At 42.7% G+C, this 14,237-nt stretch overlaps 1 protein-coding gene across 1 annotated transcript in view; it reads left to right on the top strand.

Moving 5' to 3' along the window:
- Window positions 1-14,237, top strand: part of INTS2 (integrator complex subunit 2) — a 103,409-nt gene that overhangs the window by 24,745 nt on the left and 64,427 nt on the right. The window contains exons 12-13 of the mRNA XM_075853023.1: window positions 2,208-2,276; window positions 2,593-2,727. Coding sequence (XP_075709138.1) covers window positions 2,208-2,276; window positions 2,593-2,727 — 204 coding nt within the window. The remainder of the gene's footprint in view (window positions 1-2,207; window positions 2,277-2,592; window positions 2,728-14,237) is intronic.

Raw genomic sequence — 14,237 nt, 5'->3', positions numbered from 1 at the left:
AGCAGAGGCTGCATTATCTCCCACACAATCTTACTGCTGGTGGAAAGATCAGGGGGGCATCCAGGAACATTTATTGTGCGGTCCCGCCCTTCATAAATCCTGAAGGCGGTGGTATATCCTGACCCGCTTTCACACAATTTGTAGAGCTTAACGCCATATCTTGCCCTTTTGGAAGGTAGATATTGGCGAAAGCTAAGTCTGCCATGAAAGTTGAGGAGGGATTCGTCCACACTTACATTCTGCTCAGGGGTGTAGAGTTGCAGAAATAAATTATTCAGGGAATTTATTAGCGGTCTTATTTTGAACAACCGATCCCGGTTTGCATCGGTACTTGGGGGGGCCTGTGCGTTGTCATTGAAGTGGAGGAACCTCATTATTGTCTCATAACGAGACCTGGGCATTACTGCAGAATATACTGGGGTGGCTTGGGCGGGTCTTGTTGACCAGTAAGACCTAATGGAGGGCTTTTTGACAATACCCATATTTAGGGTGAGCCCCAAAAAAATTTTTCATTCCTGCAAATTGGTGGGCGTCCAATCTCTGGCATGGGTGGATGAAGGTTTCTGCCTTATATATTGCGTGGCATATAAATTTGTTTCGTGGACAATCTGATTTAGGATGTCGTCCGTTATAAATAAATGGAAGTAATCCATTTGGACAAAATTTGTATTGTCCACGGTTATGCCAGGAGTGGCCGTAAATCCGTGGATTCTAGGCCCAAAAGATGGGACAGGTGCCCATACAAGAGCCTGGACTGGAGGGACCAGGCTGTCCCATGCTACAGCGCTACTTGGCCCTGCGCTTTCATGTTCTGCAGTTTCGACTGCATCAGGGACAACGTCCCCTGAAGATGAACCTGAAGTGACGCTGTCATCGTCACTACCTAAAACAGGTTCCATCTCGGACGCCATCTCTGATGCGGTCTCCAACTCAGACCACAGCATGGCGTATGCCTCCTCGGCGCTAAACAACTTCCTCGCCATAACGTCACTAACACTAACTAAACAAATTTTTTTTTTTTTTTTTTTTATAAAACACACAAACTAACTGCTATATATATCTACACTACCGCTAACAAAAAAATAAACCGCTATTGCTATATATATTATATATATGTGGATATATATATAATTATATACTCCCTACCTGCCTATTCTAATAGAATAAAAGAAAGAAAGGTAGATAGATAGAAAAAAAGATAGATGGATAGATAGATTGTATAGATAGATAGAAATCTATCTATACAGAGAATGTTTTAGTGTAACTGTATTTTTTTTCACTGTATTCTTCTGGCAGCAATTCTCCCGAGTCTCTTCTTCTCCTCAAACTGAAACAATGTTTGAGGAGAAGAAAAGAGGCAGGAGATTTACTGCCAGAAAAGTCAAAATAAAACAAATGTGGTCGCTGTGATAGGTTTTCACAGTGACCACATGATCAGGGACCATCAGATTGGTCCCTGATACTCTGCCCAGTGCCCAGAGCTGTTGGTAACAGCGAGGGCACAGGGCTGTGTGCACGCGATCGCGTGCACACTGTTTTCTATGCAGAAATGCATGTGATCGCTGTGATTGGTTGTCACAGCGATCACATGTTCAGGGGCCAAAAGATTGACCCCTGACATTCTGCCCAGTGCCCATGGCTGTTAGCAACAGCCAGGGCATAGAGCTGTGTGCACGCGATCGCGCGTGCACAGTCTCTGAAGTGCGGCCGTATATATACTATACGCCGGACTTTAGAGACCCTGACCGCTGGCCGTATATTTACGGCCAGCGGTCGGGAACCTGTTAATTACTGTCATTATAGCCCCCACTGACTATCAAATTCCTGAATTGGTTTATTTATGCAGTTCTATGGGAGCAGGGAATGTCTCGCTGCATATCTTTTCTGATTTGCCTTTCAGGAGTCTGGGGAAAACTGGTTGACAACCACTTTGAATTTTGTAATAGAAAAAGTATGGCATTAATAAGCGTTTTTGATCTTTGACTGCTTTATGTTCATAATAGCCTCATACCTCAGAGAAGCCCATAGTAGTATTAGAGAATGGAGTCTTATTGGGAGACTGATTGGAGACAGACTGTACATAAAACCTATTACACCATTAGGAATTCAAAGTATTCATTTGTATTTCTCTACAAATTACATAATTTAGTTGTTGTCATTCAAACAGGAGTGTGGAAACTTTAACTGGTTGATTTGTTCATTTCTAGATTGTCATAAAACCAAGTTCTCTTAGTAGAATGAAGACCATTTTCACTCAGGAGATCTTTACAGAGCAGGTAAAACCATATATTTCTTATGACCTATACCAGGGGATGTATATTTTTTGTTCGACTACCTATAGGTGAACTGTTTTGGATGCACATGTGTAGATGAACTGTGGCTGTGAATTAAATTGTTTTCCATCTCCCCAATAAAATTACCAGGCTCTTGCCCCTGTTTCTTCCCCTTATTTGCCCCCTGTCGTTTCCTGTGTTACCTGCTCTATATTTTTTTTTCAATTGGCAAATGAAAATGGAAAAGAGCAACACAAATGTTTCTAACGATAATTGGTTAATTTGAAGAGTATCATGTTGATTTTTGTCTTGTTTTCAGGTTGTCACCGCCCATGCAGTTCGGGTCCCCGTCACAAGCAATCTGAGTGCTAACATTACTGGTTTTCTACCTATTCACTGTATACATCAGCTACTGAGAAGTCGAGCTTTCACCAAGCACAAAGTGTCAATTAAGGTAGGATGTTCTTTATGTCTAAAGTATAATCCTAAACGTTAATTACTGCTTCAATTTAAAAAATGACGTCCGTGTGATGTGCGTGGAAATCACTCACAGCACACGGACCCATTGATTTTCAATGGGGTTGTTCACACATGCGTGAGTTTTCACGCAGCGAGTGTCCGTTGTGTGAAACTCCATGCATGTCCCATATTGGTGCGTTTTCATACACCTACCTGCCCATTGAAGTCACTGGGTGCATGAAAACCACGCACAGCACACGGATTCACATCCGTCTGCTGTGCGTGATTTGCGCATCAATTCCATTGAAAGGAAAAAAAAAAAACTTTGCGAGTGCGTGATAAACACATGCCACTCGCAAGGACAACTGATGCAATAACGCAATGCACACCGACACATATATTCATCGTTGATCGGCGCCTGCTTGCTCCTGTCACACGGAGCTAAGGATGGAGATGAGTGGTCGTTACTACAATAGCTCATCCCCATACATTATTATCATGTCGGCAGCGGGTCTCGTTATTTACACAGGGACAGGTGCTGCCGACAACGATAATCTTTTACTTTTTTTAAACTATACGACCAGCAGATGATCGAGCGTTTGCTTGTTCATCGTCTGGTCGCTGCCCTATTTACACAGGGCAATTATCGGCAACGAGCGTTATATGAACGCTCGTCTGCCCGATAATAGTCGAGTGTTAAAACCCCCATTACAGTCTGCTAATGACATTAAGATGCTTGTTCAGATAACTCTCCATACAGGAATGCATGACCTGATGGTGACTTCAGCTGAGAGATCAGCTTGGTCTTGCCAAGTGCATACACTGAATAGACACTTTATTAGAGACACCTTGCCCTTTCACGACTAGAGCTTCCATGTATGGAAAAAAGACCCGTGACTTCGAAGTGCAGCATAAAATTGAAGTGAACAAGTTTGCCATGAATTAGTTTCAATGTTTCAATCGGCGGCGGGACCAATTGCCAGACTGACCAATCACATCAGAAAAGTAAATTGCCACCCTTCCTCTGTGACGGATCTCCTCATTTCTGTCAGTCATGACCGTTCTGAGGAGATCGGACCAGAGAGAATTTAGTGCGTCCCCTCACAAGTTAAATACATTACACAAACCCGTTTTCTAACCCCATAAATTTCCCCGATCCACCTCCCCTCTCCTTTTGGGGACCTGTCAAAAGTACAAAAATTATAGGTGGTAGTGTAGGATATATACAGGTGATTATTATATGTGTGTGTGTGTGTGTGTGTGTGTGTGTATATATATATATATATATATATGTGTGTGTTATAAATATGCGCTATATATATCGCACGCAGCCGGCCGAAAAGGAGTGTTAACCCTTCCTGCGCTGACGTTTCAGGCGCGGTTTTTTGTTATAACATAAAATAAAAAGTTCAAATTTAAATAATCTAAAAATTATTACACCAGGTTTCTGACGACATTTCAGACGTGTTTTTTTTTATTTGTCATAAAATTTTAAAAAAGTTTAAAAAAATTGTTAAAAAGTATAAAATTATGGCTAAACAGAATTACACTGTGGAGGAGGCCTTCGCCATGCTGTGTTCAGACACAGACACAGAAACCGCCAGTTAGGATGAGGAACACTTCCTTATTTTGTCATCCTCTAGCGATAGTGAGGATCCCCCCTCCAAAAAGGCGGAGTAGGCAGAGTGACAGTCACTCGAGTGACTCCAATTGGGTGCCCCCAAATATTTTTTCACCCCAAATTCCTGAATTCACTTCTGCGCCAGGAATAAAAATTGATACCACTGGGTACACGGAATTAATTTTTTTTCAAATTTTCTTCACGGAGGAATTGGTGAACCTAATGGTCACCCAAACAAATATTTATGCCGAACAGCATCTGGACAGTCACCCCGCATCCTATTACGCTAGAGGCCAGATGTGGCATCCAACATGTGCTGCAGAAATTAAAAAGTTCTGGGGGCTCCTTCTTAATATGGGGCTCATTAAGAAACCCAGCATACAGTCCTACTGGTCGACCGACGTTTTGTATGCTAACCCAATGTACAGGGCTGTAATGGTGAGAACTCAGTTTGAGGCAATATTAAGATTCCTCCATTACATTGACAACAGCCAGTGCCCTCCGCCTGGTGACCTCAACCAGGACAGATTATTTAAAATTAAAATTCACTTCTGAGTGAAACATTTTCAGAGGCATACACCCCTAATAAAAATATTGCCATAGATGAGTCACTCGTTCTCTTCAAAGGAAGGCTACGATTTAGGCAATACTTGCCGAGTAAAAGGGAAAAATACGGGATAAAAATGTATAAGCTCTGTGAGAGTGAAAGTGGGTACACTCACAGATTTAGAATTTATGAGGGAATAGACTCCCAAATCTGCCCAACAGTGTCCCCCTGTCCTCAATACAAGCGGCAAAATTGTGCGGGACCTTTTGTACCCCCTGCTAGATAGAGGTTATAACCTTTTATATAGACAATTTCTATACTAGCATCCCACTGTTCCACTGCCTATTTGAGAAAAATACAGTCGCCTGTGGCACAATACGGAGGAATCAAAAAGGCCTCCCAAAAAATTTGGTCGACCAAAAACTGAGACTTGGTGATAGCAGGTCATTGTGTAATGGGACTGTGATGGTGACCACATTTAGGGATAAAAAATGTTTTTATCATCACGTCCATTCATGGGGACAGCAGCACCCCTGTTCCAGTAAGAGGGCGTAATGCCACAGCCCTCAAGCCTGTGTATATACAGGAGTATAACCAACACATGGGTGGCGTAGACCTGGCAGATCAAATGCTACAGACATACAGTGCAATGAGGAAGTCCCGCATATGGTACAAGAAGACTGCAGTGCACCTCATACAAACAGCACTGTACAATTCCTTTATTATTTATCGGAAGTCGGGGAATCAAGCACGGCATCTTGAATACCAGGAGAAAGTAATAAAACTACTTTTCAAAGAATGAGCAGAAGAGGCTGCAAGTACATCCTATAGCAGTGAGGCCAGCAGAATTGTATTAGGGCGGCACTTCCCAAGTGAAGTGCCCCCCGCTGAGAAAAAGACCGTACAAAAAAATGTTGCGTCTGTTATAAAAACGGAATGCGAAAAGACGCGGGCTATCAGTGCGACACTTGTCCTGATAAGCCAGGATTGTGTATCAAGGACTGTTTTCGCGCCTACCATTCCTCCCTAAATTTCTAAATTTTATTACTTACTCTCTCCTTTTTTTTTTTTTTACCTATTTTTGGCCTTTCACCCCTATTTCCGGTACATTATTGCCCATTTATGAATTAGAATTAAACCTAAAAAAAACACAAAACACTTCATTATACCCCTAGATGAATACTGAAGGACAGTGTTTTCTGCTCAGTCACTTCAGAAAGTCTGCAAATAAATTGTGCCTGGAATTCATCTAACTAGGCCCAAAAAGCCACAAGGCGCTCCTTCAGTTTTATGCTCTCCCGTAATTCTAGCTAAAAAAAACCGACATGGTCAACACAATCACTATACCCCTAAATGAATACTTTCAGGGTATAGTTTTCAAAATGGTGTAACTTTTTTGAAGTTTCCACTGTACTGGCACCTCAGTGGCTCTGTAAACGTGACATGACGCCGAAAACCATTCCAGCAAAATCTGTTCTCAAAAAGCCAAATGGCACTACTTCCCTTCTGAGCCCTGCCGTGGGTCCAAACAGCAGTTTATTCCCACATATGAGCTATTCTCGTAATCAGGAGAAGTTGCTTTACAAATTTTGTGGTTTCTATTTCTCCTTTATTCCTAGTAAAAATTTTAAATGTCTACGTTTTTTCAGGAAAAAAAACCGAATTCCACTAAATTCTGCAAAAAACCTGTGGAGTCAAAATGCTCACTATACCCCTAGGAACAAGGGGTGTAGTTTCCAAAATGGGGTCGCTTTTGGGGGGTTTCTCCTGTTTTGATACCTCCAGGACGTTGCAAACGCGACATGGCACCGAAAATCATTCCAGCAAAATCTGTGCTCCAAAATCCAAATTGCACTGTTTCCCTTCTGAGCCCTGCCGTGGGTCTAAACAGAAGTTTATTACCACATATGCAGTATTCCTGTAATCGGGAGATGTTGCTTTACAAATTTTGGGGTTATTTTTCTCCTTTATTACTAGTAAAAATTAAAAATGTCTACGTTTTTTGAGAAAAAAGGTGGATTTTCAATACAGACTATTTCCAATAATTTTAGCAAAAAACCTGTGGGGTTAAAATCCTAACTATACTCTTCGATAAACTCCCTGAGGGGTGTAGTTTCCAAAATGGGGTCACTTTTGGGGGCTCTCCACTGTTTTGGCACCACAAGACCCCTTCAAATCTGACATGGTGTCTAAAATATAATCTAAAAAAGGAGGCCCCAAAATCCTCTATGTGCCCCTTTGCTTCTGAGGTCCGTGTTTCAGTCCAAGAGGACACTAGGGCCACATGTGGGATATTTCTAAAAACTGTAGAATCAGGGTAATAAATGTTGTTGAGTTGCAATTCTTGGCTAAAACCTTCTGTTGTACAAATTTTTTTTATCACAAATTAATTTTGGCAAAAAAAATAATTAAATTAGTACATTTCCTGTCTGTTTTGCTTTAATTCCTGTGAAACGCCTAAAGGGTTAAGAAACTTTTTGAATACTTTGAGGGGTGAAGTTTTTAAAATTGGGTGATTTATGGAGGTTTCTAATATATAAGGCCTTCAAAGCCACTTCGGAACTGAACTGGTCCCTGTAAAAACAGCCTTTTGAATTTTTTTTAGAAAATTTGAGAAATTGCTGCTAAAGTTCTAAGTCTTGTAATGTCCTATAAAAATAAAAGGACGTTCAAAAAACGAAGCAAACATAAAGTAGGCATATAGGGGATGTTAACTAGTAACTATTTTGTGTGGTATTACTATCTGTCTTAGGCTGGGTTCACACACCCTATTTACGGACGTAATTCGGGCGTTTTAACCTAGAATTACGTCCGAAAATACGGCTCCAATGCGCCGGCAAACATCTGCTCATTCATTTGAATGGGCTTTACGATGTTCTGTACCAACGGTCATTTTTTTACGCTCCGCTGTCAAAAGACGGCGCGTTAAGCAGACGCCCGCGTCAAAGAAGTACCTGTCACTTCTTGGGACGTAATTGGAGCCGTTTTCCATTTGCACCATAGAAAAACCGCTCCAATTACGTCCGTAATGGACGCTGCGAAAAACGCCGGCAACATGCTATTACGTCTGAAATTCAGGAGCTGTTTTCTCCTGAAAACCGCTCCGTGATTTCAGCCGTAATGGACGCTGCCGTGTGAACATACCCTTACAAGCCTATACATTTAAATTTAAGAAAAATGCTAATTATCACAAATTTTCTCTAAACTTTGGTGTTTTTCACAAATAAATACTGAATTTATCGACCAAATTTTGTCAGTAACATCAAGTGCAATATGTCACGAGAAAACAATCTCAGAATCGTTTGGATAGGTGAAAGCATTCCAGAGTTATCACCACATAAAGTAACACATGTCAGATTTGAAAAAATCGGCTGTGTCCTGAAGGCCAAAACAGGCTGGGTCCTTAAGGGGTTAAATGAAACAAAAAGGCAAGTCTCCAGTGGGCTAAAGAGTGCAAGAATCGGATTGCCTGGTCAGATGAATCCAGATTTCTGTTGCACCATGCTGATGGGAGGTTTAGAATTTGGTGCAAGCAGCATGAATCGATGAACCCTTCCTGTCAGTTGTCAACAGTTCAGGCTGGTGGAGGGGGAGTGATGTAGGAAATGGTTTCCTGGCACACCCTGGGTTCTCTGATACCTGTGGATGGACATTTGAGCAGTAGGGCTTACCTAAGCATTTAGGCCGACCAAGTTGATCTCTTCTTGGCAGCTGGAAAGACACTTTAGTGGCAACTGCGAGAAGCTATGGTGTACAAATGTGCCAATATTCCTACAGAACAAGTTCAGCACCTAGTGGAATTTATGCCATGACTAATTACTGCAGTTCTGAAGGCCAAAGGAGATCCAACACACTACTGGATGGTGTCTCTAATGAAGTGGCCATTCAGTGCACATGCATTCTTTTCCAGTGAATTATATAAAATGAGTCTAATTTGATTGTCCTCTATCATTTACATATCTTCTGCTCAAAGTTATGTAGGTATAAACTACACCATGTGCGATCTATACATTATAAAACCTTAGTGACTGTGTTTCACAGATTCAGCATGCATTGGAATCTCATTACAATAGCTGTTAAAGGGAAACAAGTAAGTTTCCATTTCATTAATGAACGTTATTATTAATTTTTTTTGCCACACTTCTTACTAAGCAGTAGCTTGAATCAGTTTAGGCTGTTGGTTAGTAACAACATGATACAGCCAATTGGTGTCCACGAGAGATTTTCATGTTCTTGTGGAGTTTCAGCATTGTTACATACAGATATATGGACAAAAGTATTAATCATTGAATTCAGGTGTTTTATTCAGTCCCATTGCTACAGGTGTATAAAATCAAGCACTTAGCCATGCAGTCTGCCTTTACAAATGTGTGAAAGAATGGGTCGTTCTAAAGAACTCACTTAATTAGAGCGCGGTACTATAATCCGATGTCACTGTTGTTACAAGTCAGTTCGTGTAATTTCTTCCCTCCTAGATATTCCACAAACAACTGTGAGCGGTATTATTGCAAAGTGGAAGCATTTAAGAACCACTACAACTCAGCCACGAAGTGGCAGACCACGTAAAGTTAGGCCTCATTCACAGGGCAGGGTTTCCCGGCCGGGTGCCGGCCGTTCATAAATCGGCCGGCACCCGGCTGCATTAGGAATGATAGACCCCTAATGGGGCTATTCACACGACCGATTTTTTGACGGCCGGAAAATCCGGCCGTCAAAAAATAGGACATGCTCTATCTTTGCCCGGCCGCCCGGCTCCCATACAAGTCTATGGGGCCTGGTATTACACGGCCATCACCGGAATGTGTTCCGAGTGATGGCCGGGTTTCCCGGCGCTTGCGCTCTATCTCCTCCTCCTCACAGCGCAGAGTGCATGTGAGGAGGAGGAGTTGATGCCATTCTGACGAATGGCATCGCTGTACACTGTGCTGCAGGGCCGGGGTGTACAGCAGGTGGAAGGGAGCGCTGCGCTGGCTCCCTTCCCCTGCTTGTTAAAAGCACCCTGGCTCGGCGACACCTTCGATGGCGCCGCTAGTAGTAGTAGCAGCTGCTGCTGCTGCGGCTGCTGCTACTGTAGCGACGCCACTATAGCAGAGCAGGGAGGTATCTCCCCGCTCTGCTATGTGCTAGCCGCACTTTAGCTCCTAGAAGGAGCGGAATCCCCGTGCTTTCGGGGATTCCGCTCCTGGACAGAGCGCTTGATGTCTCTGTCCATATCTGGGCAGTGACATCAGGGGAAACTCCTGAAGCGGAATCCCCGAACACATGGGGATTCCCCTTCAGGAGCTGCCGCTGATGTCACTGTCCGGATCTGCCCGGCCCGGCACGGATGCATAACTTTATGCAAACCGGCCGGGCAAAATGGCCGATTTTACCGGCCGACACTTGGGCTCGGGAACGACCCGGTCGTGTGAATCCCGCCTTAGAGCGGGGTTGCCAAGTGCTGAGGAGCATAATGAATAAAAGTCACCAACAACCCGCTGACTTAACTGCAGAGTTCCAAACGTCCTATGAGATTAACATCCTCACAAAAGCTGTTCCACGGGAGCTTCATGACATGGGTTTCCATTGCCGATCAGCTGCATGCAAGCCTTACATCCCCAAGGACAATGCCAAGCATCGTATCTAGGGGTGTAAAGTACGTTGCCACTACTCGTCTCTGGAGCAGTGGAAATATTTTCTGTGGAGTGATGAATCACGCTTCTCTATCTGACAGTCTGATCGATAAGTCTGGGTTTGGCGAGTGCCAGGAGAACGTTAACAGCCTGACTGCATTGTGCCAACTGTAAAGTTTGGTGGAGGAGGGATAATGATATGGGGTTGTTTTTCAGGGAATGGCCTAGGCCCCTTTGTTCCAGTGAAGGGAAATCTTAATGCTTCCGCATACCAAGATATTTTGGACAATTGTATGCATCCAACTTTGAGGGAACAGTTTGTGAAAGGCCGGTTTCTGTTCCAGCATGAATGTGCCCCAGTTCACAAAGCAAGGTTCATAAAGGCATGGTTGGATATGTTTAGTGTGGAAAAACTTGACTGGCCCGCACAGAGCCCTGACCTCAACGCCATCGAACAGCTTTGGGATGAACTAGAACGGAGATTGAGAGCCAGGCGCTCATCCAACATCCGTGTCTGAATTCAGAAATGCTCTTCTGGATAAATGGGCAAAGATTCCCATAGAGACACTGCAAAATCTTGTAGAAATACTTCCCAGAAGAGTGGAAGCTGTTTTAGCCACAAAGGGTGGGACCAATTCCATACTAATACCTTTTGGATATAGAATGGGATGTCATAAAAGCTCCTGTGGGTGTAATGTGTAGGCGTCCCAATACTTTTATCTATTTAATGTATATTCATATGTGCCACCAACACACGTCCTTTCCCAGCTGCATAGGAGAATAAGGTGGCTGCTGGGATCCAGTGTGTATTTATTCTTTTTAGTGGTGTGGTATTGGAGAAGGCAGTGGAATTGGTGTTTTTCAGAAGGAGTTTTTATTTAACCCCTTAAGGACGCAGCCTAGTTTGGGCCTTAAGGCTCAGAGCCCATTTTTTTAAATCTGACATATTTCACTTTATGTGGTAATAACGTCGGAATGCTTAAACTTATCCAAGCGATTCTGAGATTGTTTTCTCGTGAGACATTGGGCTTTATGTTAGTGGTAAAATTTGGTCGATATATTCAGTGTTTATTTGTGAAAAATTGCAAAATTTAGAGAAAAATTTGAAAAAATAGAATTTTTCCGAATTTAAATGCATGTGCTTGTAAAACAGATGGTTATACCAGCCAAAATAGTTACTAGTTCACATTTCCCATAAGTCTACTTTAGATCTGCATAGTTTTTAGAGCATTATTTTATTTTTCTTTGACGTTACAAGACTTAGAACATAAACTGCAATTTCTCATATTTTTAAGAAAATGTCAAAAGCCTTTTTTTTAAGGTACCTGTTCAGTTCTGAAGGGGCTTTGAGGGGGCCTATGTATTAGAAACCCCCATAAAACACCCCATTTTAAAAACTAGACCCCTCAAAGTATTCAAAATAGGATTTAGAAAGTTTTTTAACCCTTCAGGCATTTCACAGGAATTAAAGCAAAGTGGAGGTGAAATTTGAAAATTTCATTTTTCTTGCTGAATTTCAATTTTATTCTATTTTTTTCTGTAACAAAGAAGGTTTTACCAGAGAAACACTACTAAATATGTATTGTGCAGATTCTGCAGTTTTTAGAAATGTCACACATGTGGCTCTAGTGCGCTCGTGGACTAAAACAAAAGCCCCAGAATCAAAGAAGCACCTAGTGCATTTTGGTGCTTCTTTTTTATTAGAATATATTTTAGGCAGCATGCCAGGTTTGGAGAGGTGTTGAGGTGCCAAAACAGTAGGAATCCCCCAAAACTGACCCCATTTTGGAAACTGCACCCCTCAAGGAATTCATTTATGGTTATTGTTACCATTTTGACCCCGTAGTTTTTTCACAGCGCGTATTTGAATTGGGCTGTGAAATTAAAAGAATGACAATTTTTCCAATAAGATGTCATTTTTGATCAGAATTTCTTATTTTCACAGGGAACAAAATGCCCCATTTTGTTGCCCAATTTGTCCTGAGTGCGGCAATACCCCATTTGTGGTGATAAACTGCCGTTTGGGCCCATGGGAGGACTCAGAAGGAAAGGAGCGCTATGTGTTCTTTGGAGCCCAGATTTTGCTGGATTGGTTTTCGGGTGCCATGTCGCATTTGCAGAGCCCCAAAGGTATCAAAGCAATGGAAACCCACCAAAAGTGACCCCATTTTGGAAACAAAACCCCTCAAGGAATTTATTTATGGGTGTTGTGACCATTTAGACCCCACAGTTTTTTCACAGAACTTATTTGAATTGAGCTGTGAATTTAAAAAAAACAATTTTTTTCCAATAAGATGTAGTTTTGGCTCAAAATTTCTTATTTTCACAACGAATAAAATACCCCATTTTGTTGCCCAATTTGTCCTGAGTACGGCAATACCCTATTTGTGGTGATATACTGCCGTTTGGGTCCATGGGAGGGCTCAGAAGGAAAGGACCACCATGTGGCCTACTGGGAATTTTCTGGTGCTAAGTCGTGTGCAGAAGCCCCTGAGGTATCAGTACAGTTGAAACCCCCGAGAAGTGACCCCGTTTTAAAAACGACACCCCTTAAGGAATTCATCTATAGGTGTAGTGAGCATTTTGACCCCACAGGTATTGTGTAAAAGATAATGCGCAACAGATGGTGCAGAGTGAGATTTGCAATTTTCTATATATATGCCATGTCAGTGTCCGATATATTGTGCCCAGCATGTGCCACCGGAGACATACACCCCATAAACTGTAATGTGGGTTCTCCCGGGTATGGCAATACCCTACATGTGGCTGTTATTAGCTGCCTGGGCACACGGCAGGGCTCAGAAGGAAAGGACCACCATTTGGCCTACTGGAGCTTTTCTGGTGCTAAGTCTTGTATGCAGAAGCCCCTGAGGTACCGGTACAGTTGAAACCCCTGAGAAGTGACCCCGTTTTAAAAACGACACCCCTTAAGGAATTCATCTAGAGGTGTAGTGAGCATTTTGACCCCACAGGTATTGTGTAAAAGATAATGTGCAGCAGTTGGTGCAGAGTGAAATTTGCAATTTTCTATACATCTATGCCATTTCAGTGTCCGATATATTGTGCCCAGCATGCGCCACCGGAGATATACACCTCATAAACTGTAATGTTGGTTCTCCCGGGTACGGCAATACCCTACATGTGGCTGTTATCAGCTGCCTGGGCACGCAGCAGGGCTCAGAGGGGAAAGATGAGGAGGGGTAAGCTGTGCAAAGTTGATCAGAGCGAGTAAAACTGGGGTAAATTAAAAATAAAGGGATGGATGATAAATTTTAAAACACTCTTTCATACAGACCTCTGGTTTTTCGGGACACGTGTCACATTGATATATTGTGTCCTTCCTTATCCCCCTCTTATAGCAGACTTTGCACCTCTTTTGACTTTTTCCCTTCTTGCCAGTTTGGGGAACTTCTCCTAAAAAGTGTTGCCCTGGTACGATGCGTGTGGCCTCGCTTCCAGAAGTACTGTAGGGCTTCATGACTTGATCTGACAAGTCCACCCCTCCCATGTACCTATTGTAGTCCAGGATGCAGTCTAGTTTGGGGATCCCTGTACTGGTACCTCGTACAGGTACATGGGTACTGGTGTGGCATCTCCCTTGTCTTGTACTTGACAAACAATATGTTGCTGCTAGATTGTGCCCTGCTCTCACCCCTTCTTGTTTGCGCAAGCAGAGTCTTAGGGAGGCCTCTCAGATTTCTTCTAGCAGTGCCGCATGTCGCAGT

Source organism: Rhinoderma darwinii, chromosome 2, assembly GCF_050947455.1.
Source record: "Rhinoderma darwinii isolate aRhiDar2 chromosome 2, aRhiDar2.hap1, whole genome shotgun sequence".
NCBI classification, from domain to species: domain Eukaryota; kingdom Metazoa; phylum Chordata; class Amphibia; order Anura; family Rhinodermatidae; genus Rhinoderma; species Rhinoderma darwinii.
Note: the sequence above shows the minus strand (reverse complement) of the source record. Positions and strands in the feature narration are given on the sequence as shown.